Raw genomic sequence first — 23,374 nt, 5'->3', positions numbered from 1 at the left:
TATATTATTATTATTATTTAAACTTGTATGCTGCCCAACTCCCAACAACTCTTGGTGGCTCACGGCAATAAAACAAAGAAATTACAATAAAACCAATAAAAGGTAATAGATTACAAGTGCAGCAGACTGGATGGAATGGAGCGAGGGGTCTCGCTCTTGCTCTCCCTCACCAAAGGCCTGGGAGAAGAGCCAAGCCTTTATGACTCTTCTCAACAATGGCAGAGTGGGGGCCATTCAGGATTCAGCTTTGCTGAAGTCAAGGTTATTATATCTGTAGCATTCCCCTTTTCCACTAAAGTACTTACTTTGACAAAGAAGAAAATTTCATTCCTGATATATAATGCTTCAGCGCTTCCTGTCTTATTTTGTGTTTTCCTCTTTAATAAGGTGTACAAGCCCAATGTTCCACTGATGGAACTCATCCAATGGTTCTTTAATCCCTATTGGGTGATATAATTGCCCTGGTGCCTTATGACATCTGGCTGACTCCTTTTTAACTTCTTCTGATGTGAAACATAGTTTGCAGACAAGCTTATTTAGTCCCAAACATGTGTCACTTCTTTCTGCTACATTTTGCACTAATGGAAGTTCTTCAAGAGCAGTTCCATGTAGACCATATTGCAGTAGTCATATCAGCATGTAACCAACATTTGGGTAACGGTTCTCAGATCCAACCAACCCAAGAAAGGTTCTACGTAGCGTACCACAGGTTGTTGTAGAAGTGCCCTCTCTGCCACTACTGCGACCTGGAGATCCAGAAATCCCTCACAAGAAAGTAACGCGTGCTGCTTCCCCATTTCTCCTGCAGGCTGTTAAAGGAGGCTTTGCTCGGCTCCAGAGCTGCATCGCAGAGCTTTGTGCCTTGCCGAGGGAAGGGGTGTTCCCGCCAAAGGAGGACGCTGTGGTTCAGGCAGTGCTGGATGGACTACAGCAGTTTAAACAGTACACTGGTCAAGGCATGGCAGGAGCCTCTCTGAGCAGCTCTTCTGTGGAGGTAGGAAGTGGACGTGGCAGCAAAGGCAGAGGGGCCACGCTCTTCTTAGGGTCCGGCACATCTGGAGAATGGCCAAAAGCAGAAAACCAGGCAGAATAGCCAAAGCATCTTTTCTCCTCTCACCATTACCAGGAGCCAGCATGGGGGTGTCACAAACAAATCCTGTCATCTCTCCTTTTTGACAGTGATTTGTCTTCCTCACAACTTTCACCTTCAAAGAGTGGAGGAAGGCAAATGCGGACCGGTGGTCCTTGAGTTGATACTAATCATAGAAAGTCTTAGCTGACAAAGAGGAAGTAGCAGGACATTGGGGAAAGACCACACAATGCTGCAGTTTTTGATTTGAAGGGAAACTGAAATTGAGCAGGCAGTAAGCAGAAGATGAGAGAACCTAATGGCAGTGGTGGGAGGAGGGCGAGAATCCAGTGCTTTTCACCTTATGCGCCAAGCTTAGGAAAGAGATTTGGATGGCACCCTGCTCAGCAATACACAGAAAGCCAGTTAAAGCTGAGCTTTGCCACAGAGTTTTTAATTTATATTAAGTATTTGTGATTTTTAGAACACTAGGGGATTTGGAAATTTATATAGATTTGAATTGTTTTAATGGTTTGGTGTCAGTTTTGTAAACCATTGGGAAGCCTTGTAGAGTTGGCAGCATATAAATGGTGTAAATAAAACTGAAGGATCTCAAGGTGAGTGAGAGTTTAAAATAAAAAGGGGATACTAAAAACATCATTTCAAAGAATTCCTATGCTCCCTCCTATTTTATTTCTTTATTTCAATTTATTTATAGGCCACCCAAGTCCAAACAACTCTGGATAGCATTTTTTCCTTGGGAAGTAGACTAGCTTAACCAAAAGCAACTTTGCACCAAGGAGCTTCTGTGAGGTTTCTGACTAAATAAGGGCTTGAACCAATCTCCCTTGGACAACCCACCTCTTTCTGCATTGCATCTGACTGGCATTGTAGCTGCCCACTGGGTGTGGCGAGGGTTGAGAAGCAGCCACCATGCCGGGGTTGTGCTTGGAGCTGGAGTGTACTATCAGGGATTGGGAAGGATATGCTCCCTCTCAGTTGCCACAGTTTGACTTTTCTTCCAGATTACAGTCCTGACTAGCCAGCCCAGCAGACAAGTGGCCAACCAGCTGGATGCTGGCTTGCAGGGTATTGACTTGGTTAGCCTCCACCAACTGCAGGTGGTTGAGATTTCCCAGAGGGAAGTCCAGGAACTCTCCGGTGCCGAGTGGGGCAGAGAAGGACCCAGCAGCAGTGGTGGTGAGTACAGCAGCCTGATGTTTGTGCCTGGATGTTGGAAAACCTGACACAATTGCACCGAATGCTGAGAAGTGCATTCGGTCTGCAAACCCCCACCAAAAATGGAATCTGAGCCCTAGAACACGCGACTGTGGGCCTTGCCCCACTGATTGCCTGAAGGGTTCTCCATCTATCCTTGAACTCTCAGAAAAGCATGCTGGCATCAAAGCGGCTGCCCCTATTGCCAGAGCATGTGGGTCAGGTGCAGGTGGGGAAGGCTCCTGTGACCCTGAGCCTGTTTTTTGGATTTTTTTACTTCTTCCCCCTTTCTTTCGTTTTGTAACATCCTGTTGATGAAGAACTGGAAACTTGGCACAATCTTTTGTGCATTTTAGCTGTTCCTAATAAAAGTACTTGCTCAACTGTTGATTTTGGAATTGATTCAGAGGAAGTTTTTCTCATTTTTAAGAGTGAATCTAAAAATGGGCTAAGGTGCTGATGGTTGCCACCTACTGGATAAAGACAAAATCTTCTTTTGTTCCATCTTACAGTATCTCCCTTTGTAAAACTGTCCTAGACTCCCTAGTAGAGTGGATCTCTTTGGCCATTTCTCCAGCTGCACCTCATCACAGCTCAACTTGCCATGAAGCTTCTTTTTATCCTATTTAGTTCTTATTTGATCTATAAGCCATCACAATTCCACCACAACTCTGGGTGATTTACAAAATAAGACAATATAAAGCAATAACATACATAGCCTGAAAGAAAGCATCTGGAAAAAATGAGAGCATCTAATTTTTAGATTAATTAATTTAATTAGAGAGCATCTAATTAATGAGGAAATGATAAACCCCACTCTCTTCAAGGTTTGGTCCATGGACTTTCGTTGCAGTTTGCTCCAAGTTCTGCCTGGAGTTTAGGAAAAAAACAAAGTCATTTTAAAAGGAGATGCTGAGGTGATCTGACTCAGTACAGGTAGTCCTTGCTTAATGACTGCCCTGTTTAACGAACATTTAAAGTTACGACGGTGCTGAAGAAGTAACTTTATGTCTGGTCCTCAACTTATGACTGTCGCGGCATCCCACGGTCACATGATCACCAGTGAAGCAGAGTCAATGGAGAACCCAGCAGTAAAATCACAAGTCATGGTCACATGATGTCTTGCTTTAACAACCATGTCATTTAGTGACAGAGTTGCTAGTCCTAATTGTAGTCGTTAAGCAAAGATGACCTGTATGTGACTAAGGGCTGCATCTCAATCAAGAGAATATGGATTAGGAATGTATGCTTTCTTTACAAGGGGATTAGTATTCTTCATGGGTTCTGCCAACTGGCAAAGGAACCACACTCACAAAGTCTGCAGTTGGAGCTTTTCCTGATGGAAAATAGCCCATTTTATTTTCCTTACAATCCAGTGGTTCTGAGTTCAATTTCCTTGAGACAAATTTATCAGTGGTAGTTGAAGTGGAGGGAACTGATAATTCGGAAGGAATGCAGACATTTTCTCAGCAGTAAACTGAACTTCCACAGCTCCTTAATTTGGAATGCTTGAGGAGCTGATTGAAACAGGCAGGGATAAGGAGAGCCACACAGTTTTCCAGGTATTCTCCCTCCTTTTTTCCTTCATTTAAAAGACAGAAGCAATTTTAGCACTTTTATCAAAATAGTCAAGTGGTTTCACTTTCTCACCTTAAAGCTTCACTAATTGTTTTGCAGTCTTCTGAATGCAGTTCCCCTCCCAAATGATAACCTGGCACAACCTCATGCCAAAGTACAAAATGAGCAATTTTTTTCTGTTCTAACTTTTAGTCCCCATTCTCTCTACTTTTAGAAAGGATAAGGAAGTTCTATTTAAGCTCATCTTCCCTTGCAGAGAGCGCCACAATCTTGAACACAGAGATTGACCTACACACTGTGGAGAATGATGTGGTGGCCTTAGAGGATTTTTTCAAAGCCTGGCTGCACAACCACGCTCCTGATCAAGAGCACCTTCATCTCCTCCTGCCCGCTGGGACCATCAGCTCCTCTGCTGCACCTAGCACCGATCCAGGTAATTTGCCCTTACTTTCATGTGCCATCACTGGCATCCGTGGCAATCTTGGCGAGCAGCTGAAGGCAGTACCACGCATTGAACGCTGGCTTTTTACCCAGGGGCTGGAGTAGTGGTGGAGTCTGAGGATGGTGGTTGGGGCGCCTGGGAGATGGATTGAGGTGCCAGGTTTTTAGTTTTTGATGTATGTTTTTTATGGTTTTGGTAGCTTTATGGTTGTGAGCCACCCAGAGTTGCTTCAAGATGCGTGGCCCTACAAATCTTTTAAATAAATAAATTTGTCTGTCTGTTTGTTTATTTCAAGCTTCCTTCCATGTTTTCAGCTATGGTATGACTGTATCTTGTCCCAAACAGGTTTAGGGAATTTCTGCTCCATTTTGGTGAGGGTTTCTTAGCTTGCTGTTCAAACCCTGCTGGAAATCCGGCTCCCTCCACCTCCTCAGGCACACAGACCTGCTGCAAGGCCTTTTGCTGCTGGAAGTCGGGTGCTCCGGTCACTGGGGGCCATCAGATGCGCAGCTCTGTGAGAAGCGCAATGGGTGTCTGATCCGGAGGGGGGAGCAGGTAGAGTTCAAGAAAGGAGCAGGCTGAGGACGAGCACCTGGCAGCCGGCCAGCCAGTGGCCAAGCTCAGCCGTTGCTCTGTCCTTCTTGGGCTGACCTCTTTTACGCAAAGCCTTCTTAGAACTGGGCGGGTTGGTGCAGTTTTCTTGGCAAACAAATGTAATAAGCCGAACAGCAAAGCATATAAGAGACCAGCAAGAAAAGGTGGGTGCTGTCCAGGATAATGAACCCATGCGGTGCTTTCTTGCTAGCCAGAGACTGAATATTGTGCACCAGGTGCTCCTGGCTCTCAGGATGTTTTTCTGTACAGCATTTGTCAGAGAGAAGCTAAGAAGACATGGCGAAAGAACCTTTAGGGACATAGGAGTATCCCAGGAAGGAAGGTCTCCCTTGCAGAAGCCCGCGTCATGCTGCGCAATCTCTCTGGGAGAGAGTCAGAGTTTGGAGCAGTCCAAACCGGCAGTTCTGCCTCTCCCTTCCCTGCGCCCGCAGTGCCCCCCCCCACTGCCCCCCCTGCACTGGGTAGGTCTGCATTCACAGCAGCACCACCAACCGCTTAAGACGATCACTTGAGGCACCTTGTCTGTGCCTCGGTCATGTAGGAAGGCCTTTAGGCACGTAGTAGATCACAAGTCATGAAAGCAAATTCTAGCCAATAATGTAGGCTTCCCCCTAGATGTCCTTTTAAGGCCCTGTCCCTACTTGCACCCACAATGCCTCTTGGCCCCCATTTTTGTTCTCTTCTCAACCTTAAACAGATAAGAGAAACCCTACAGTTTCTCTGGCATAAACTTTTTTTTTAGATTTTTTATCCCGCTTTTATTATTTTTATAAATAACTCAAGGTGGTGAGCATACCTAACACTGCTTCCTCTTCCTGTTTTCCCCACAACAACAATCCTGTGAGGTGGGTTGGGCAGAGAGAGTGACTGGCTCAAAGTCGCCCAGCTGGCTTATTAAACTTGTTAAATAAATCAATAACAAACTTGCTGGTAGTAATAGCAGCACTCCGGATGGTAGTATTTTACGCCTTAAGCCAACCCTATCCCACCACAGCCCCCAGTTGTGTAACATCTGTAGCGTTCTGCCCCACGCTATCATGGAGGTGAAATTAAGGTTACCCACTTTGGAATGGTCAGAGGTGAGTTGGGGGAGTGCTGGGCAGTGTGGGCACACGCCCCTCCCTCTCTCTGGTCCATGGCCAGCCTCCCTCGCAGCCATTTCTCTCCCCATTGGCACCTCCTTTCCCGAGTCCCTCTCAAACCCGTCACCTCTCCTTCCCACCTGCCCCACTGGGACATCTGCTTCTCTTCGCTACCGTATTTGGAGAAGAGGAGGAGGTTGTCTTTTTGCACTGATCCACTGTGATGATATTCTGAAATGTATTAGTTAAATTTGGATGCACCTTCACCGAGATGGAAAGAACAGGAATCAGCCTCCTAATCTAAGTTGGCCCTAGATCTCAAATTCATGTTTTGCTAACCATGTTCCAGCCCTCAGGTGGGGAGAGCAGGTCTCTTCCTTCTTTTTTTCCCCCTTTTCTAGCCATACCAGGCTATTACATTTTACAAAACACAGTGAGACCACACTCACTACAACTACATCTCAGGAAAGGTGCAAAGAATGCAAGTCTTCTTTATCCAGTTGCACGTGTTTTCTTTTTTATTCATTTTCTTTCTTTTAATTAGGTAAACTGCCCAGTGTCACTTGGGAATCAGGCAGCCTTCTAAATTTAATTCATAAATTCATAAATAAAAATGATCCTCTCTCTGAAGTAGGGTCATCCTGCAAAGCCATACAATGGGAAAGCAAAGACAGATAAAAGGAAGGACTTCCTCACTTCTTTGGAATTTGCTCAGACCGCCAATTTGGGCAGTTTTAAAAGGGGCTTGGGCCATCTAAAGAGAACAGGCACCCGTCGCAGGGGAGCAAGGTCAAGAGAGTGCTGTCAGATTCGCGGATGACTCCTAGAGCCATCTGGTTAACCCCTGTGGGAAAGGGGGCTGGGCCAGGTGGGACTCTGGGTGGTGCATTCTCAGGCCAGACATCCCCTCAGCTTCACTAGGCTGGTGCTGCCTGTGCCCACGGCCAGTAGCAGCTCCCGCGTTCTTCCACGGCAGCTTCTGCTGGCAGCAGGGCCTGAACTTAGGACCTCTTGTGGCCCAACAGGGCTCTGCCACCATGCTGAGTCCCTCCCCCAGGCTCCCTTTACAGGGAGGGGATGCTGGGTAAAAGCTCTGGAAGCAGACGGTGGCCTTCTGCCACCCACGCTTGTACTGCAGCGATGCGCGAAGCCTCGTGCAGCACCTCTGCAGACACAGCCCTTACCTCTGCTCTCCCGCCTCTGCAGCATGGGTGAAGTGTGATGTCCGGGAGAGATTTCTCAGTCCTGCCCAGCTTCCTGCAGCTTGCGATGGTGGAACAGCAAGAATGGACAATGCCGCCAGTCCGTTCTGGATGGTGTCTGGCCTGGCCCCACGCAGACTGAGAGTCCTCAGGTATCTGGCTGGGTGAGGGTTGTTGTGGCTGCACAAACCTAGGTTCATCACATCCTGCTGCCTAACGGTGTTTTAGAGTGTGCCTGCAGGACGTCTCTTCCAGCTCGTCCGTGGCCCTGCACAGAGACAGCCTAGAGTCATCTTTCACTGCTCTGCCATTAAGGTGGGGTTTTCCTCTTCACTCAACATAAATCTTGCCATACAAACACCCTGCCTTGTTTTGGTAATACTGCTGGTGATGGCAGAGTTCCAGCTAGGAATTGCCCGTCCACATTGGCTCAAATCTGATGCAGGCACATTTCGGTCCTGCCCAGTTCCTGGGCACTGCCTTCCATTGCCATTTTGGCTTTCACTGTGACAGAGACCGGATACCTAGGCTGTGCATCCAGTTCTCGGGTGGGGGGGGGGGATTGGTCATCGGACTATCAATTTCACGGAAGACCGAATGCAGTCTTTCAGGAAATTATTATTCTTACGTCCCAAAATTAAAATCCTGAAAGTATTCAGGGTCCTAATGATCTTCTTATGGATGGCTAGACCTGTCAGTTTCGTGATTCCAGCTTATCCAAGAATCAGCATCCTTGGTGCTACGCTGCCCTCCCAAAGGGCTCTTCCTCGTGGCTGTGCATTCCTCCAGTCCCTGGGTCAGCAGAAAAACCACGCTGCCGTGATTTACCTTGCCCAGACAGCTGAACTCCGATCTGCCTCAGTAACCAGGCAGTCCGTACAGCTTTACTGTGCGACAGTGTAAGAGCAGCCTGTGGTGGATTCCCCTGGCATTACACCCCTTCTCCCCAGTGTCAGCTGCTGAAGGAAAACCCATCACCAGTCACTCTCCTCAAAGAGTAGCAGGGCAGGCCTGGAGAGGTTCCTGGGGAAGAGGAGATGCCCCACAGGTGACCCATGTCAAAAATGGCCCAACTGATAGGCCAGTTGCATGAAATTTGGCTGAGATGAGGGAGGTCTCTCCACACACCATACGAGCTCCCACCCTTCACCCCACTGAATCGCGTCTTCCAGAAAACTAGTAGGTGGGTTTAGCAGCCTTCCCGGAACTTTGGCCAGAAGGGGAAAGTGGCAGAACTCTTGTCAATTCCACACCAGCCCCCAAATATGCCAAATGACTGTGCTGGGAAGTATTCCATGGGGTACCCAGAATGCCGTCTGCAAAGGCAAAGGGGCACCGCCTCCCCCCCACCAGAAGCACGGCCACACAGAACCCTCATGGCAGAGGCAGCAGCGCTCATCTTCTGTTTCAAAGAACCAGCAGCCCTTCTTTTTCACGGATGAGCCAACTGGTGTTTTGAAAGACCACTGAATGTGTGTGGATAACAGGTCTAAGGCTGGTACACCTGGGTGTGCAAGGAGCCCACTCCACAGGCAGAACAGGCCACTTAGGGAGCTTCCCCCAAATTCAAGGTCTGTAATATTTATTGAAGAAATTAGGAAGCCCAGTTTCACCAATTGCGGCCCTGCATTGGCCTGGGAAAGGGCAGCCGTGCCGCCCAGCCTCGCTGCTGAGGTGCAGTCAAGCTCAGCCGACGGAGTGGCACAAGATGTGGCACGATGTGCTTTTCTGTTAACCCCAAGACCAAGGGAAGCATCTTAAGGGGCTGTCTGGAAGGTGGCACTCGGGAGGAGGCTTCTTCCGCTGGCTAGACTGGAAGCAGTTAAACAGACGTGAAAGAATCCGGGAACTTCTGGTTTTATTATAGAAAAGCGAAGAGGCTCTTTTGAAAAGCTTGCAGCAACTGCGGCTCTCATTTTGCCAAAATCAGCATTGCAATTCTCGCATCTCTTCCTCTTCCCCAAGCTGGATGGTCCTTGCTTTGGGGCACAGCTGGTTTCCATCCACCTCCTTAGTAGCAGACAAATCTGGTTGGTTTCCTCTGACCACATGAGAAGTGTTTCTCTTGGGGGGGGCAGTTCAATCTAGCAGGGAGCCACATCTGTGTGGTCAGAGATGTTCTTTCCAAGGGTGGGGGCGGGGGGGTTGCCACAGCCGATGCCTCCTCCAGGCCTGGTCAAGACAAGGACCCATGGCAGCCTTTACTTTACAGCTCAGCCGCCGCCTCTCGTGGGGCCCTGAGGATTTGGTCTGGGGGGGCTGCCTGCCCTCCACTCCCCAGCACCTGTACAAGGCATGTACCATTACAGCATTTTAGGCTGCACAGCTTTTGAGCCTCCTGTTCTTTCTTGTGGGGTCCATCGGCCCACCCATTCATTCCCCTTTGGGTCGTTCAGTTAGCCAGTCCTAGAAGAGCAGAAAGCCCACCATCACCGTGGGCTGCTGTGGAGAGCTGCTCCCTCCCAGCTGAAAGCAGCTTTCATCCTAAACAAGAAAAGGGGAGCAGAGAAGAAAGCTCTGTGGATAAACCTCCTCCTGCTTCCCCCAACCCACCCTAAACGTAGCCAGCCATGTTTGCAAGGCAGGGAACACCCCCTTGCCCCCCCCAACCTTCAGGGGAGGAAGCACCATCACCGTGGGAGTAAGCCTGCCATGTTCTGGTAACTGCACCAGTTCCTGCCCCTTCCTCCAGGTTCATCCCCCACCGAGGCAGGCCCTGGAGGGTCTGCAGAGCTGTGGACAGACAGGGCCTGCTTTCCCCTTTCCCCTCAGAGGCTCTTTCCACCGATCTGCAGGAAGTCCCTCTGTCCCAGCAATTGCCTTGCAGAGATTTTCTTTTGCATCTTCCCCAGATCTCCAGCCACTAATCTGCTGGGTGCCATCTTGTGAGCAAAATGGTTCACAAGAACAGCAGCAGTGTTGAACTGCTCCAGTGAGCCCTCTCGGCCAGCCGCCTGCTCCGCAGATGACAAACTTTGCTATTGCAGGGCACTGAAGGCTGATGGGGTATGTGCGTCAGTGCTTTCCGGTCTCCCACTGGTCATCAGGCCCACGAGCTGCTGGCATCTGAGCTGGGATGAACTGGAGGCCAACCAGCAGAGTTTCCAGGCACTCTGCCATTGCCTACGGGTGAGTCCTAAGCAAGAGGGTATGCAACAGGCAGGGGCAGAAAGGCTGCCGTGCTGCCTCTTGGTGGTGCTCACAGCTGCGCCCACAGCTGGCTAGGCAAGGTGCAGAAAGAGGCGCAGCAGAAGCCACCCAGCCTCTTGGGCAGAGGGGAGATCTTCCCAGAGCCTGTAGGTACTCCGGCAGGCCAGCGGCACCGCTGGCCACGTGGCAATGGCGCCTCGTGCCCATTAGGCAGGAGCACCGCTCTTCTTTGGCCTGTGATCAGCAGACAGCCCCCAGCAAGGGAAGACGCACACACCATGCACAGGACGCTGGTTGTCTTTCAGAAGCGGGAATGGCTGCTGCTGGCCAAGTACGAGAGCCAGGGTGGGCCAGATCTCAGCAGAGGCCTCTCGGCCAGCACCTTCCAAGTCCTGCTTCCCTCGGACTCCTCCACGCTGCTGCTGCACCCAGTGGTGGCCCGAGAGCTGCTTCTGCCTTGCAGCTTTCCTCTCCTCCCTGCTGACCCCCCAGAAGCAGCGCTTGCTAAAATGGAGGTAAATGCTGCCAGGGGAAGGGGCACCCCACCTGCTGCTCCCCGGTAAAGTGGCTTTCCCTGTGGGACCTGCCTAGCTTCTTCCCCTTTAGGGCATCCTCAGCAGCTTGGAGCTGGAGGCAAGCTACGATCCCCTGCAGGCGACCAGTCATCTGTACCAGGCCCTGAAGAGGCACCTTGGTCACTTGCCTGCCTCCCGGGCTCAGCGCTGGGCACCAAGGCAGTGGCCCTGCCAGGTACCAAGGGGCACACGACCTGGGGGGGCAGCCAAGGTGGGCCCAGCAGCCAAGAACTAGCCCAGGAGGTGGGGGCCAGTTACGGGTGCAAGCGAGGCAGCCCTCCCAGAAAGGGCTTTAGCACCCAAGGTGCCTTTCAGCCTTTCTGATGGGCAACACAGCTAACCGAAGCAGGCTTCCTGCCACCCCAGCAGCGGGAAGGTCAGGACCTTCCGGAACCCTCCTTTTACCCCAGCAGTGACCGCGGTTCTTCCCCCACAGCAGGGGGGTCGCATGCATCCCAGCAAGGCCAGGGCCACAGTGGCTCCGCTGCAGGTGGCCCTCCCCCTTTTTCCAAGCAAAGGAAAGGAGAACCCAGAGTCCACGCAGCACCCTTCATCCACGGGTCTCGGCAGCGGAGGGAGCATCCCGCCTTGCTCCAAGCCACAGGGAAAGCGTGGCCGAGGGCTGGTGCCCATCTTCTGCTGAGAACACCAGAGTCAGATGGCCCCAGGCCCCCTTTCCTTGGGAGCAGCCTCCACCTCCCCACCCTCGCCCAGAGGACAGCACGGCTCCCCAGGAAACCTGGGGACCCCTGAATGTTCCCAGCAAGCCTTTGCAGCCGCAGGGGCTCTCCCCACTGCCCCCAGCCCAAACACTGGGCGAGGTGGGGAAGTATCTGCCGAGGCCAGCAGGGGAGGGGGGCGTTGTTTGTGACACTTTTGGCTTCCTCATTTCTGTTGTTCAGCCCTTTTCCGGCCTCGGCTCAGCCACATCCTCTGCGTCAATAAACAAACCTCCTTGTTATAGCCCCAAGCGATGGCGTCTTCTTCAGCTCCTTCCCACAAACACACCGCATCCCGCCCAAACTCTGGAACGGCTTCCACTGCCCCAGGAGCCCTCCTCAGCATCCTGCAGAAGCCAGGCAGCAGCCAGGGCTCCCCGCTGCACCACCAGGCACAGTCCCCAGGGCCTCAACCCACCCGCTCAGGCTGCATCTGGCACGCAAGGGGGTGGCGGGGGTCAGGCATACAGAGGTGGTTTCCCCTGTGCTCCTGCAGCAACCACAGGAGGCGGCGACCTTCTAAATGGTTTATAATGCACTGAGGAGACTTTTTCTGGACTCGCTGCAGAAGGCTGCAGTCCCAAAGAAGCTGCGTCTCGAGGGCAGGAGGAGGCCTCACCTGAGTGCAGCGGCTGCACATTCCCCAGGGGCTCCATCCTGCCTTCGGAGGCCTAGGGCAGAGCACCGGCCTCCCCACACGGCGGCTCAGCCACTGTGGTGCTCCTCAGGCTGGGCCGGGGGCCCTCCTGGAAGAGGCTGCCCTCGGTGCTCAAGAGGGCCACACCCCCCCCATCGCTTCCGGCTCGGCCCACCTCTTCTGAGGGAGTGCCTGGCTGGGAGGAAGGGGCACGGGAGCAGGCAGTCGTCAGAAGAAAGGTCCCCCGAGCTCCAGCACAGCTCCAAAGGTCACTTCATATCTCCCCCAGGTCTTCATACACAGCAGCTGGCCGGCTCTCGTCCACTGACTGCTCGTGTCCTGAAGGGTCGGGGGCCGAGGGCGGCTTGAGCACACGGCTGTAGATGGGGTCTCCACCATTGTTGCTGTTGTTGCTGTTACGGCACCCCTCCAGACCCAGGGCGGGGGCTGCTCTGGGCTTGCTGGCCTCCAGCTGAGAGGACTTCTTGTGTGCCCGGGGAGGCTTGGGGGCAGGGCTGGGCCTTGGGGGCTTCAGCCCGGCCTTTTGGTGGAAGGCGGGGACGGCATAATCGCCGGTTCCGGGAAGGCAGGGCAACTCATAGCCAGCTTGGCTCTCCAAGCCCTGAGTCCGCCAGGCCTCGCGGGGGAGGCGTGCCTCATCATAGATGGCAGCCGAAGCGGGAGTTGGCCACGGGGCCCTTCCCTCGGGCTCGTCGTAGATGTGCAGCTTGCTGCTTGGGAGCCCGTGGCCCCCACCAGTCTGTGACCTTGGCTGCTGCTCCACCAGGCTGGAGTCCCGGGCTCGCCCTTCTTCCTCACGCTGGCTGTCGACCGGGTCGGCATAGAGGGAGTCTGGCCTGAGCCGAGCACCCTTCACAGCATCCAGAGGCTCAGAGTAGACGTTGGCGGTGTCCTCCAAAGGGCCAGGCACCCCGGGGAGGGGGGACCAGAGAGAGGAGCTCGGCCACTGGCCAGGTGAGTCCCAGAGGCTCTGCCCTTTGGCTGGTTCCTTCTCCTCCGCAGTGACGCTGGGCTTGGCTGCCGGAGCGCTCCTGGGTACTCGTCTCTCAGGAGCAACAGTGCCCTCGCCCTCCAGGCTGAGGGAATTTGCCATGGCATTCTGGAGGTAGAAGACGCCAGGGGCCTCCATCTCAAGGGAGCTGTTGCTCTGCCGATGCTCTTCCACCTGGGCCTTCTGAGCCTGAATGGCCGCCTCCACAACATGGAAGATCTCGTTCCCCTGCTTGGTCTCAAAAGTGAAGTTGCCAGGACCGGATTCACAGCGCCGGCCAGCTTCGAAGGAGAACATCACCTGCAGGGAGGAAGTTGGACTCCATGATCAGCCAGGGCCAGCTCAGGGTATGTGGGGGAACACCCTATGAGCCCCTCATTCATAAAGCGAGCATCAGGGATAATAAGCTCATAGGGAGTTCCCCTCTGGCTGAGCAATTCCAACTCTTCCCTGGTTCCCAGGTCTCCACAGCAGGACAAGGCAAAACCTAAACGCCCTCTGCCCCAAACTCCCAGTGCCCTTCCTGCCCAACAAGCTCACCTTGTCCCTGCCATATCTGCGGAGGAGCCGATAAGGCCACGTATAGAGTGGCAGGTTGGAGTGGGCCTCTCTGAGGAGGAGACTGCTCCGAGAGGCCTTCAGCACATATGTCCCTTGCAGCTTGCAACGCTCAGCGGCTTCAGTCTTCTGCACCGTGACCCAGAATTCATTCACTGCAGCAAGGGGGAGAGTCAGTGGAAGGCGGTCCTTGCGGAGGGAAAACCAGGCACCACCACCCCGTCCCTTGCAGAAGTGGGGGTGGGAGAGCACATAGCTTCCCAGAGATAATTTAAGGGCATCCTGTCCTTCCTGCCCACCTCAGTAGCTCCCAATCCAGGGTGCAGTTTTAAAACAGGGAGCAATCCCACCTCCCAGCCGTGTCCTACAGCAGCTGCGCCTGTGCCACTGAATAAAGGTTTCCGAGGGGGACCAGCTGGAACATCCAAGGTACAGAACAGAACATGCCAGCCACCACTCGGCCATCAAGTCCTACCTTCTTCTCTTGAGTAGTAAATGGAGTTCATGGCCATTTCCAGGTCCCGTTCCCCAACGTTCTCTGTACCAGACAGGGTCGTTTTCCCAGGGTTAGTCTGCAATGAGGTTCATAAAGTGTTTCAGCGACAGCCCTGGCCTAATGCTTAAGCAAAAGGAGCTGTATCTTCCTTCATCCCAGAGGCCTTGACAGGATTGGCAACTGCTCTGGTGTCAAGAGTTCAGATCCTAATTTTGGGGGCCCACAAGTTGACTATCTGCTCTGTGCAGGAATCCAAGTAAGCTCCCCAACAGAGAGCTTTCTAGCCTCCAGATGAACATATCTGGTGACGGGGAGCTCACAAGAGCACCAATCTTGCCACAGGGAGTTTTTCCTAACATTTAGCCAGCCTCCCTCCCTGAACTTGCGGTTCCGGAATGAGAGAGAATGAGCCGTGACCTTTAGATGCTTGAAGACAGCCCTTGCATCACCCTCCCAATTTCCTCACTGTCTTCTTACAGGACTCCTGTTACAGCTGGTTCCTTTCCACGAACTTGCTCCAGGTTGGCTGCACCCTTTTTAAAATATGGTCCCCAGAACTAGACATAGTACTAACTTCGGGTCTGACCAAACCCAGAACACCTTACTTGGCAACATAAAATCTGGAGGACTCTCACAACAGGCCAAGTAGGGCATCACTTGGTCACCTCACCCTCACTCCCCTCAGCTTCTGCATGTAGCAGCCCACCCATCAATGTCTCAGGGCCTCCTTTTCCTTACCTCCTGTTAGCTGTTGTTGCTGCCAGTGGCCTTGACTTTCTCCCACCTTCCCACCCCAAAACACATCTGCTCAGAACATGCACATTTCAGGCCCTGACAAGACACCACACACACACACACATGATCCATCCCTGGACAAAAACATCTTCTGGTCTGGGCAGAGGCCACCCAGAAGCGTTTGCCCTTGCACGGGTGGGTCTGCACCCAAAACGCTTATTGTTTTATCTTTGTTTTGCCCGCTACCCCTCATCCACCACCTCACGCTCACCAATCCCCACTCACCAGAAAGGCCGTCTCGCAAAGCTTAGCTACCCAGTCCGCCGCCTCCTGTGGGTCAGTGGCAAAGACGTACGCGCGGTCACTGGTCTCCAGGCGGAAGGCAGCCATGCCCTCCTTGGGGCTGCAGTCCGAAACAGGAGCCACACTCACACAATCTGCCAGCCGCACAATCTTCTTGTCTAGTCTCTTGGTACCAATTCGGTCAGCTGCAGCAGCCCCCTCCTTGCAGTCAAAGAACTCCAAACGAGCAATCCCATGAGGACTCGCTGGGTACAGCACAAACCAGCTTTTCTTCCACCGCTGCAAACAGAGACGGCCTGTGAAACCAGGTCAAGAACAGGGGGGCCAGCAAGAAGGCGGCCTTCCTTCCAAATTCATTCATTCATGCATTTTACATAGATGAAACAATGCCCAACTCTAACCCTAACCCCAACCCTAAACCTCAGGGAACCAGGCCCCATACCATGAAGGTCTTTATAGGTAATAACCAGCACCTTGAATTGCACCCAGAAGCCAACTGGTAACCAGTACAGCTTGTAGAGCAGTGGGGTGACATGGGCATAATGACATATGCCCATCACTGCCCACACTGCTGCATTCTGAACCAGTTGAAGCTTCCAGGTGGTCTTCAAGGGCACTTGAAGAGCATACTGCAGTAATCCATTCATGAGGTGATTAACATATGATTGTCTGAAGGGCCTCCCTGTCCAGGAAAGGGTGCAACTCATGTACTAGATGTACCTGTGCAAAGGTATTCCTGGCCACAGCAGCCACCTGCTCTTTAAGTCCAAGACAACCCGCAAATTGCACACCAGTCTTGAATGAGGAAATGCAACCCCATCTAAAACAAAACATGGAAGATCCCCAAAACTGGGGCTCCAAATTTCTCCTGCCACTCACTACTGTCAGCATGGAGTCTGAGTATGTTCTGTCCCATCCAGACACTGGGACAGGACATTAAACGCATTGTGGGGTTGAGATTTATAATTGGGCATCATTTGCACAGTGACTCCAGACCAACATGGTTTCATGTAGATATGTTGAAAAAGAGAGTGTTGAGCCCTGCAGCACCCCAAAAATGACGGGCTGTGGACTCAATCTCTTCCCCCTCCCCCCAGTACCAACTGGATCTGGCCACTCCAAACCCCCACAGCCTTTCCAGAAGGATATTGCAATCCATGGCCTTGAAAGCTGCCAAGAGATCAAGGGGCACAAGGATGGATACATCATCCTCATTCCAGCTCCGCCAAAGGTAATCAACAAGCGTGACCAATGCTGTCTCAGTACTACATCCCAGCCTGAAGCCTGACTGAGACAGGTCCAGATAATCCATTTCCTCCAGGATCCCCTGGAGCTTTTCCCGGACTACCTTCTCAACAACCTCCCCTAGAATAGGAAGGTTGGAAACTGGATGAAAATGCTCCAGGACCATGATGGCTTTTTAAGGAGAGGGCACACCACTGCTTCCTTTAAGGCTGAGGGAGCCAGCTCCTCTCTCAAAGAAGCTGACACCAACAAGTGGGCTCAACCAGAGGTCACCTCCCAGGCAGCTTTAAGAGCCCAGGAGGGACCTGGATCTAATACACCGGTTGCCAAACGCACCATCTGAAAGACCCTGTCCCCTTCATCAGGAGTCAGACTCAAACTCACTCCAGATAAACCCACAAGAATGTGCCCCAGGCACCTCAACTGGGCTCGCCCAGCTAAGTCCAACTCTGAGCAAATCTGAGCATCTTTATCCGCCAGATAATGAGAATCTTCTTCACAACAATCCAACAAATGTCCCGGTGCTTCGCCCTTCCCCAGCATGGATTGAGTTACCCTAAATAGTGCTGCTGGACGGCTAGTGGCAGACACAATGAAAGTGGAAGAATTAACACTTTAATTCTTAGCTCTTTCAAGCATGTGATTCAGGAATGAGTCAGAGGTCACTGAAGAGGAGAAAAAATGCTCAGATAATTAGGGGCTGCTTCTTAAGAACACCTGCAGACCCAGGAGCTGCACTGGCCAAAGGCGTCCCCAGTTCTAATCCCAGAGAGATCAACAAGATGCGGGAAACCGCCCACCACTCTCTTCCCCAACTGCTGATATCTCCACCCTGCCTACAAGCCACAGAGAGCCTTCTCTTCTGCGACTGGTCTAGTCACTACATGGTGGGGTAGGAATTCCACAACCAGAGTACCGGTTGTCCTTCCTGTCCCCTGCCCTGAAGCGCACCATTCAGTTTTAGGCAGGGCTCTCACTAGACCTGGGGGGGGGGGAACCTCCTCTGTTCAGAGCACACATCCCACCCGTCCACGCCTTGCCCATCTAAGCCGAAAGGCCAAGGATCGCACACAAACTACTGCAGTCCCTTGCTCGCTCAGCTGGCTCTCTTCGGTCCCTCCCACGCTCTACAGTACAACAGCAGCCGTCTAGCAGTTTGGCTCACTCTGCAGGTCTCTATCACGACAGGAGAGCATTAGCCTTTCCAAATTATCCCCAGCATGGAATTTGCCCTTCTCAGGGCAATGCGGGGGGGAGCCAGCTCTCATTTACAGGGTTTCAAGGTCCCTTCCCTTTCTAGTTCAGATCCCACCGGAGTGTCGGTCATATCAGAAACACTTTCCCTCAGGACACCTCTCTTCTTGCTTGCTTACAGGGAGGTAATTCCATTTACCACTCGGAAACCTATTCCTTCCCTTGTGGGAGAGTCGTCAAACTGGCGTCCTCGGTATGCTCTCCCCGATTCCGCACACTTGGGCATTTCATAAATCACCAACGTCAGGACAGAACCATGAAGACTTCTGCCTCTTTCTGCTGCAAGCATTAGGTGCTCATACCCGCCCCAAAGTGGAAGAACCCGCTTCGGCTTGCAGGCAAGGAAGGGGTTTGGCGTGGCCTGCAGAGGAACCGTTCCCTGGGCTCAGGTCGCTGAAACATGCTGAGGCCCTCTTGACCTTCACCTCCATCTCGAGAAGGTTCTTCTTTCAAAATCAACTGGGACTGTTTTACAGCTCCTTATGTCCTGAGCTTGTTGCCACTGGGATCAGCTTCCAATCAATACAACAGCTCTGATACTTTGCAAACAGTCCCAGGCGTCGCTGAGGATCGAGTCCAAAGCTACGCAGCATACCGGGTGCAGGATCGTCACTTACGGCACACACAGTAACATCACCTCTCTGTGACCAAAATGTGGCTGTGTCTAATCTGTGGCCGCTGGGGTTAACCATTATTAAGACATTTCTTTTGGGGTACCTCTCTGATTTTGTTCTGCAGCTCAGTGCTTCCCAGAGTGTTTTGGTCTGGGGGATGAAAGAGCTCCCTCTGTCTTTTTTTCCAATTTTTCACCACCTTCCCATTCCTAGGGCACTAAAAATGGTTAAGCTACTTTGAGGGCTTAATAGGGTCACTTGAAGGTAGTCTGGGGAGCACCTACCACTTTTGAGGACTTTTATTTGTCACCTGTCCTAGCCTTCTTTAAGAGGTTGGATCCAGAAATACCATATCAACAACCATCTTCTCCATCCCACCAGGTTTCCTTTTTCCATGGTACGGTTGCTCCTGATCCACCCTCCCGACCTACAGCCTCCTGGCATTGACATAAAATGCCTCTCAGGAGATGATTTCACCCAACAGAAAGTCCCCAGGGTTCACTTTCAAAGCTAATTAGTCTCCTTGTTGTAACCGCCCAAAAATATATGGATTTATTTTATTAAAATTATAAGGCCACCCAACTCTGCAGCAACTCTGGGCAGATACAGTAAAAATGCCGATGGAAGACAGATAAAATACCAGTAAGAATCCCCAAAGATCTGATCCAAACACATCATTCCTGACAGAAAGACACAGAGGACACCCCGCTCGCTCAGCCAGAGGCCTGAGGAGAGCACCACATTTTCAGTGCTCTTTTAAAACAAGTAAGGTGGGGGTCATGCACGTTTCTGTGGAAATGCTGCTCCCAAGGGCAGGTATGGCAACAGAGAAGACCTGCCTCCTTGATCTTGCCAGACGCACTGCTTGGTTGGCGGGACCAGGAGGAAGCCAGCGCTGCCAGATCTTCCCAGCTGGGAAAAATTTCCCGGTCTGGTCTACACCCCAGTGACCCAGGCTGCTGCTTTCTGGGCCAGATGCACCTCCAGAGTCGTGTTCAAGGGCATCCCCACATCGAGTCCACTGTCACAGTCCAAAGCATGAGTCGGTGTCTAAAGGGTCTCCCGGTCAAGGCAACTGACACGCGAGGTGGATCTGCACACAACGGCTCTCCTGGCTGCAGCCATCCCCTGCTGCTCTAGCGGGAGCTGTGGGCCCAAGAAGACCCCAAACTGTGCACCAATCCCAAAGACCTGGATGTGCTCCAGGGTCTGGAGATCTTCGTTGTTTATTTTGTCTGGGTTTACCCCCACTATAAAACTATTTATTTAAATTGATTAAATATAAGAGGAGAGCGCAACCCTGCTCAGGACTAAAGATGAAAAGTTAACCAGCTCAGTAATCCGCTCTTCGACACTGGGGAACGAACTCCACGGGAGAAACTGAGCCAACAGAATCCTGGGGAGTTCAGCAATTTAGCAGCAACCTGGTAAGTAAGGCCAAAAGATGACATGCTGTAAAGCCCAAGGCTCCTGAGATGAACTGGAAACGGATAAGGCGGGCACCGTAGCCACCAGCAGCGCTGCCCTCTGGCTCCTGCTTTCCTTCTGATTCCCTTGCAACCACCCCCACAAATTGAAGGGCTGCGGGGATGCGCCCCTTTCACAACTGACCTCTGGACTGGAACGGCAGGAGCTGCCTTCTACAGCCCCGGGTCTTGGGCTCCGCCACTCTGGAGACCAAACCCACGTGCAGGAGGGAACAGCCCCACCTCTACAGAACAAGCCCCCCTCCCCAGGTGGGAGATTAGTTCCCCCTTTAACCCGCATTCAGGAAGATCTTTGGGCCCAGAGTGTTACCGGCTCGCATCAGTTCTTTTTTTTTTTTTAACGGTTAGCCTTGGTTTTCTCTTATAATTACACCGCGTGTGTGCTGTTTCAAGCAAACGGAGATACTTATTGCCTACATGGCTCATGTACACCAGCGGCTTTCAAACTTTTACACGTTGGGCAACATGGCCGTTGAAGAAACATTCCTGGACCGCGCAGCCAAGAGGCAGAGCTGCAGGGACAGAAAACGGGCTGGGGCTGAGAGGGCTCGTCTGCGCTCCCCCGTTAGCCTGCCAGGAGCGCCGCCCCACACACGCCGGGGCCGCAGAAGAGTCTGAAGAGCCGAGCTACGCCCCCCCGTGGGAAGCTCTAGAGGACGCGTCCCGAGAAACAAAGCGTGCTCGACCCAGGAGCCAGGGTGCCCTCCGCCAAAGGCCGAGAAACAGCTCCAGGCCGGGCTGCAGAGAAGGAGAGCCAGCCGGGCCGGCAGCCCAGCCAACGGCCGGGCGCTAACTTCAGGCTCGCGACGCCCGATGCTCCGCACAAGTGCGCGCGGCCCTCGCCTTCTCCCGGTCGCAGCGTCCTCTCCCAGTTCGGCCGCCCTGCCGATGGCACAAGGGCGGGGCACCGGCCGCGGGCATTCGCTGCGAACCCCAGCGCGGCTCGTGCCTGCGCAGACGCGCCGAAGACCCGAGTTTGGCTCAGCCTGCCCCGCAGCCCAACGATCAGGAAGTGCGAGCGCGCCCGGCTTCCTCCCCCATCCGGGCCAGCTCTCCGAGCGGTGGGGAAGCCGCCCTCCCGGAGCGCCCCGTCCAGCAAGGGGAAGGGAAGGGAAGCGGCGCGGCGCGGCGTCGGCGGGGCTTCCTTCGCGGCGAGCGCGACCGGACCCCCGGCTCTCCCCCAGCCCGGGAGCCTTCCAGCCGGAGGAGGCGGGCACAGCCCGGAAGGCGCTTCCCCCGCGCAGCAGGAGCGAAGCCAGAAGGCAGCGGCGGGGAAACCGTTTCCCGAGCGGGACCGCCCGCTCCGCCCCCCCCCCCCCGCTGCATGGGCTGGGAGGCGCGCGGGAGCCCGGAGCCCCCCCGCCAGCTCCCGCCCCCCCCCGCGCAGGCTACCTTGGCCCCGAGGAGCAGCCCCGGCGGCTGCTGGAGCAGGAGCGGTCCCGCCTTCACCGGGGGGTCCATTCGGAACTGGGCTGGGCGCTACCGGGCGCGGCGGCGGGCGACGGCGAAGCGGAGCCACTCCGGATCCGTCGGAAGAGGGCGGGCTCCTCGAGGGCGCGTCACGCGCTCCGCCTCCCCCGGGCTGGGGCGGCCGCCAGAGCGGGTCCGCGCGCGAGCTCGTCGGCCTGGGAGGAAACGCGCGCCCCCGAGCACGTGCAGAGCGCCTCGTCCTGCTGGACGAAAGCGGCGTGGCCGGCCCCCTGCGGCGTGCCCGCGTGGTTCCAGACCCGCTCCCTCGGGAAGGCTTCCGCGAGCGACACCAGTCGCGAAGACGCGAGTAGCCCCGGGGCCAAGAGGCTCTTGGGGGAGGCACGCTTCGGTCCGGCGTAGGCGGCCAAACGCCTCGGCCCCGCCCTGGCAGGAGGTGGGAGTGGAGGGAGAGAGGAGAGGAGAGGAGAGAAGAAGCTTCGGCGGGGCGCCTTCAGCCTCGCCCGCCGTTGTGTCCTCCTGGAGGGGTCTCTGAGCCAGGGCAGGGGCCGTAGCTGCGGGCGCTCCCTGCCGGTGGGCTTCCAGGAGGCTCCTGTCACCCCCCTGCATCTGAACATTGAGGTGAAGCCCCCGGTGAGATTATTGGAGGCAGCGGAAGCGTGAATCCGATGTGGACCCACGGACCCCAGGAGGGCCCGGAGGCGTGGTCCGAGGGTGGCTCTCATCCGAACCGCCCTGGGAAGGCCTGTGCTCCCCAAGGGGGTCGCCCGTAGCTTGGGGCTGCCCTGGGATCCCTCGCTGCCATTATACTCTGCCCGCTCTTTCAGGCTCAGGGCACTTGCCACAGAAAATCTGGGGCACGTTTATGAATGATAAACGTCCTCAGTAGGACCTAAACCAACTGACCTCAGGACAGCATAACAATGTCCACAGGAATAAGCCAACCCACCCCAACCAATAGCATCCTTATTCGAATAAACTGAAACCCACATCACGATCCTCCACTTACAGTTATAACGTGACGACATCCCAGCAGCAAATATTGACTGCCACCATCGAGAAGACCACCCTCTGCCCCCAAAGGGCCTTTGCAATCACGCCATCCTCGGGGCTCTCTCAGCGGGGTGAGCTCGGTATCTCTCATCCGTCTGGCGCTGCGGCGGAGAAACTTCACTTCCATGCGTTGCCTCCTAGAGGGGAGTGGGGCACTGCCAGCTGCTTCTCCCCAAGGAAGCACCCCATTGGAGAAGCAGCCTTGGTGTCAGGCTATAGGGCTTCAGAGGCCCAAACCAGCCCTTGCAACTGGTGTCCTGGCTGCCACCGTCTAGGCCTCCCTTGGACAGATGGTCCAGCCAGGGAACGGCAGCTCACTGAAGTGGAATCTGCCCTTGAAAATGCTCTGAAGCTTCTCTGACAGACTGGACCTGGGCGTTTTGAGCATACTACTCCAGTCTTACACGCTCCTCGCTGGAGCTCATTTCTGGTCCCAATCCGGGCGCTCTGGGGCTCAGGACCGACAGCAACACCTCTGAGAGCAACATGGGGGACCTCAGTCTGGATGCCCTCCTTCGGGGCTACCTGGGATTGAGCTGCTCTGTGCCCCCCCCCTGGAATGTCACGCTTAGTGCCAATTTAATTCTGTTCAATGCCAGGTCAATACACTTTTGTTCTCCCAAGCCTTTAAAAAAATATTGTTGATTTCTAACATGCCGCCATTCAAATCTTTTTGTAAATTAAGGCTGTTTTTTTTCTTGTCCTACAGTTTAGTATTCTGCATCTTAATCCTTGAGTTACACAGCACAACTCAAAAATTATCATTTTAATTATGTTAGAAATGTGTCTGATTTTACCTGTTGTAAGCTGCCCTGGGAAAAAATGGTTTTAAAGGGAAGACTACAAGTACTGTACTACAAGTACAGTAAATGAGATGTAATCCTGCTAGTTTTCACACCAGC

The 23,374-nt window shown here is 53.6% G+C and overlaps 2 protein-coding genes across 5 annotated transcripts in view; one reads left to right on the top strand and one right to left on the bottom strand.

Annotated features, from left to right (window-relative positions):
- Positions 1–11,574, top strand: part of M1AP (meiosis 1 associated protein) — a 17,713-nt gene extending 6,139 nt beyond the window's left edge. For all 3 annotated transcript variants that reach the window (XM_088128728.1, XM_088128726.1, XM_088128727.1), the window contains exons 3-10: positions 809–994; positions 2,095–2,269; positions 4,122–4,298; positions 7,211–7,358; positions 10,194–10,335; positions 10,662–10,871; positions 10,963–11,106; positions 11,368–11,574. In XM_088128728.1, coding sequence (XP_087984854.1) covers positions 809–994; positions 2,095–2,269; positions 4,122–4,298; positions 7,211–7,358; positions 10,194–10,335; positions 10,662–10,871; positions 10,963–11,106; positions 11,368–11,574 — 1,389 coding nt within the window. The remainder of the gene's footprint in view (positions 1–808; positions 995–2,094; positions 2,270–4,121; positions 4,299–7,210; positions 7,359–10,193; positions 10,336–10,661; positions 10,872–10,962; positions 11,107–11,367) is intronic.
- Positions 7,353–23,374, bottom strand: DOK1 (docking protein 1). Of its 2 annotated transcripts, XR_015793514.1 has the most exons (6): positions 21,384–23,374; positions 15,374–15,670; positions 14,333–14,429; positions 13,840–14,012; positions 12,463–13,599; positions 7,353–9,690 (listed from the first exon to the last, which is right to left on the bottom strand). XR_015793514.1 is itself a non-coding variant. In XM_088128725.1 (5 exons), the coding sequence occupies exons 1-5, from the start codon at positions 21,450–21,452 to the stop codon at positions 12,562–12,564; spliced, it is 1,674 nt and encodes a 557-aa protein (XP_087984851.1). In that variant the 5' UTR covers positions 21,453–23,374; the 3' UTR covers positions 11,871–12,561. The 2 variants fall into 2 exon arrangements, 1 of the variants encoding a protein (XP_087984851.1); XM_088128725.1 differs by lacking the exon at positions 7,353–9,690 and having other exon boundaries at positions 11,871–13,599.

This window comes from Python bivittatus, unplaced genomic scaffold (genome assembly GCF_059951505.1).
Source record: "Python bivittatus isolate LINGU-HERP-01145 unplaced genomic scaffold, Pbiv_v1 ctg000740_np1212, whole genome shotgun sequence".
Taxonomy (NCBI): Eukaryota; Metazoa; Chordata; class Lepidosauria; order Squamata; family Pythonidae; genus Python; species Python bivittatus.
Note: the sequence above shows the minus strand (reverse complement) of the source record. Positions and strands in the feature narration are given on the sequence as shown.

Bases quoted from the DNA above. Each gene is read 5' to 3' on its own strand.
- DOK1 (XM_088128725.1), bottom strand. From the start codon at position 21,452: ATGGACCCCCCGGTGAAGGCGGGACCGCTCCTGCTCCAGCAGCCGCCG. The intron at 14,013-14,332 runs GTAGGACTTGAT...CCCTTGCTGCAG, and splicing joins TTACTACTCAAGAGAAGAAG to TGAATGAATTCTGGGTCACG. The intron at 13,600-13,839 runs GTGAGCTTGTTG...TCCTCCCTGCAG, and splicing joins GCAGATATGGCAGGGACAAG to GTGATGTTCTCCTTCGAAGC.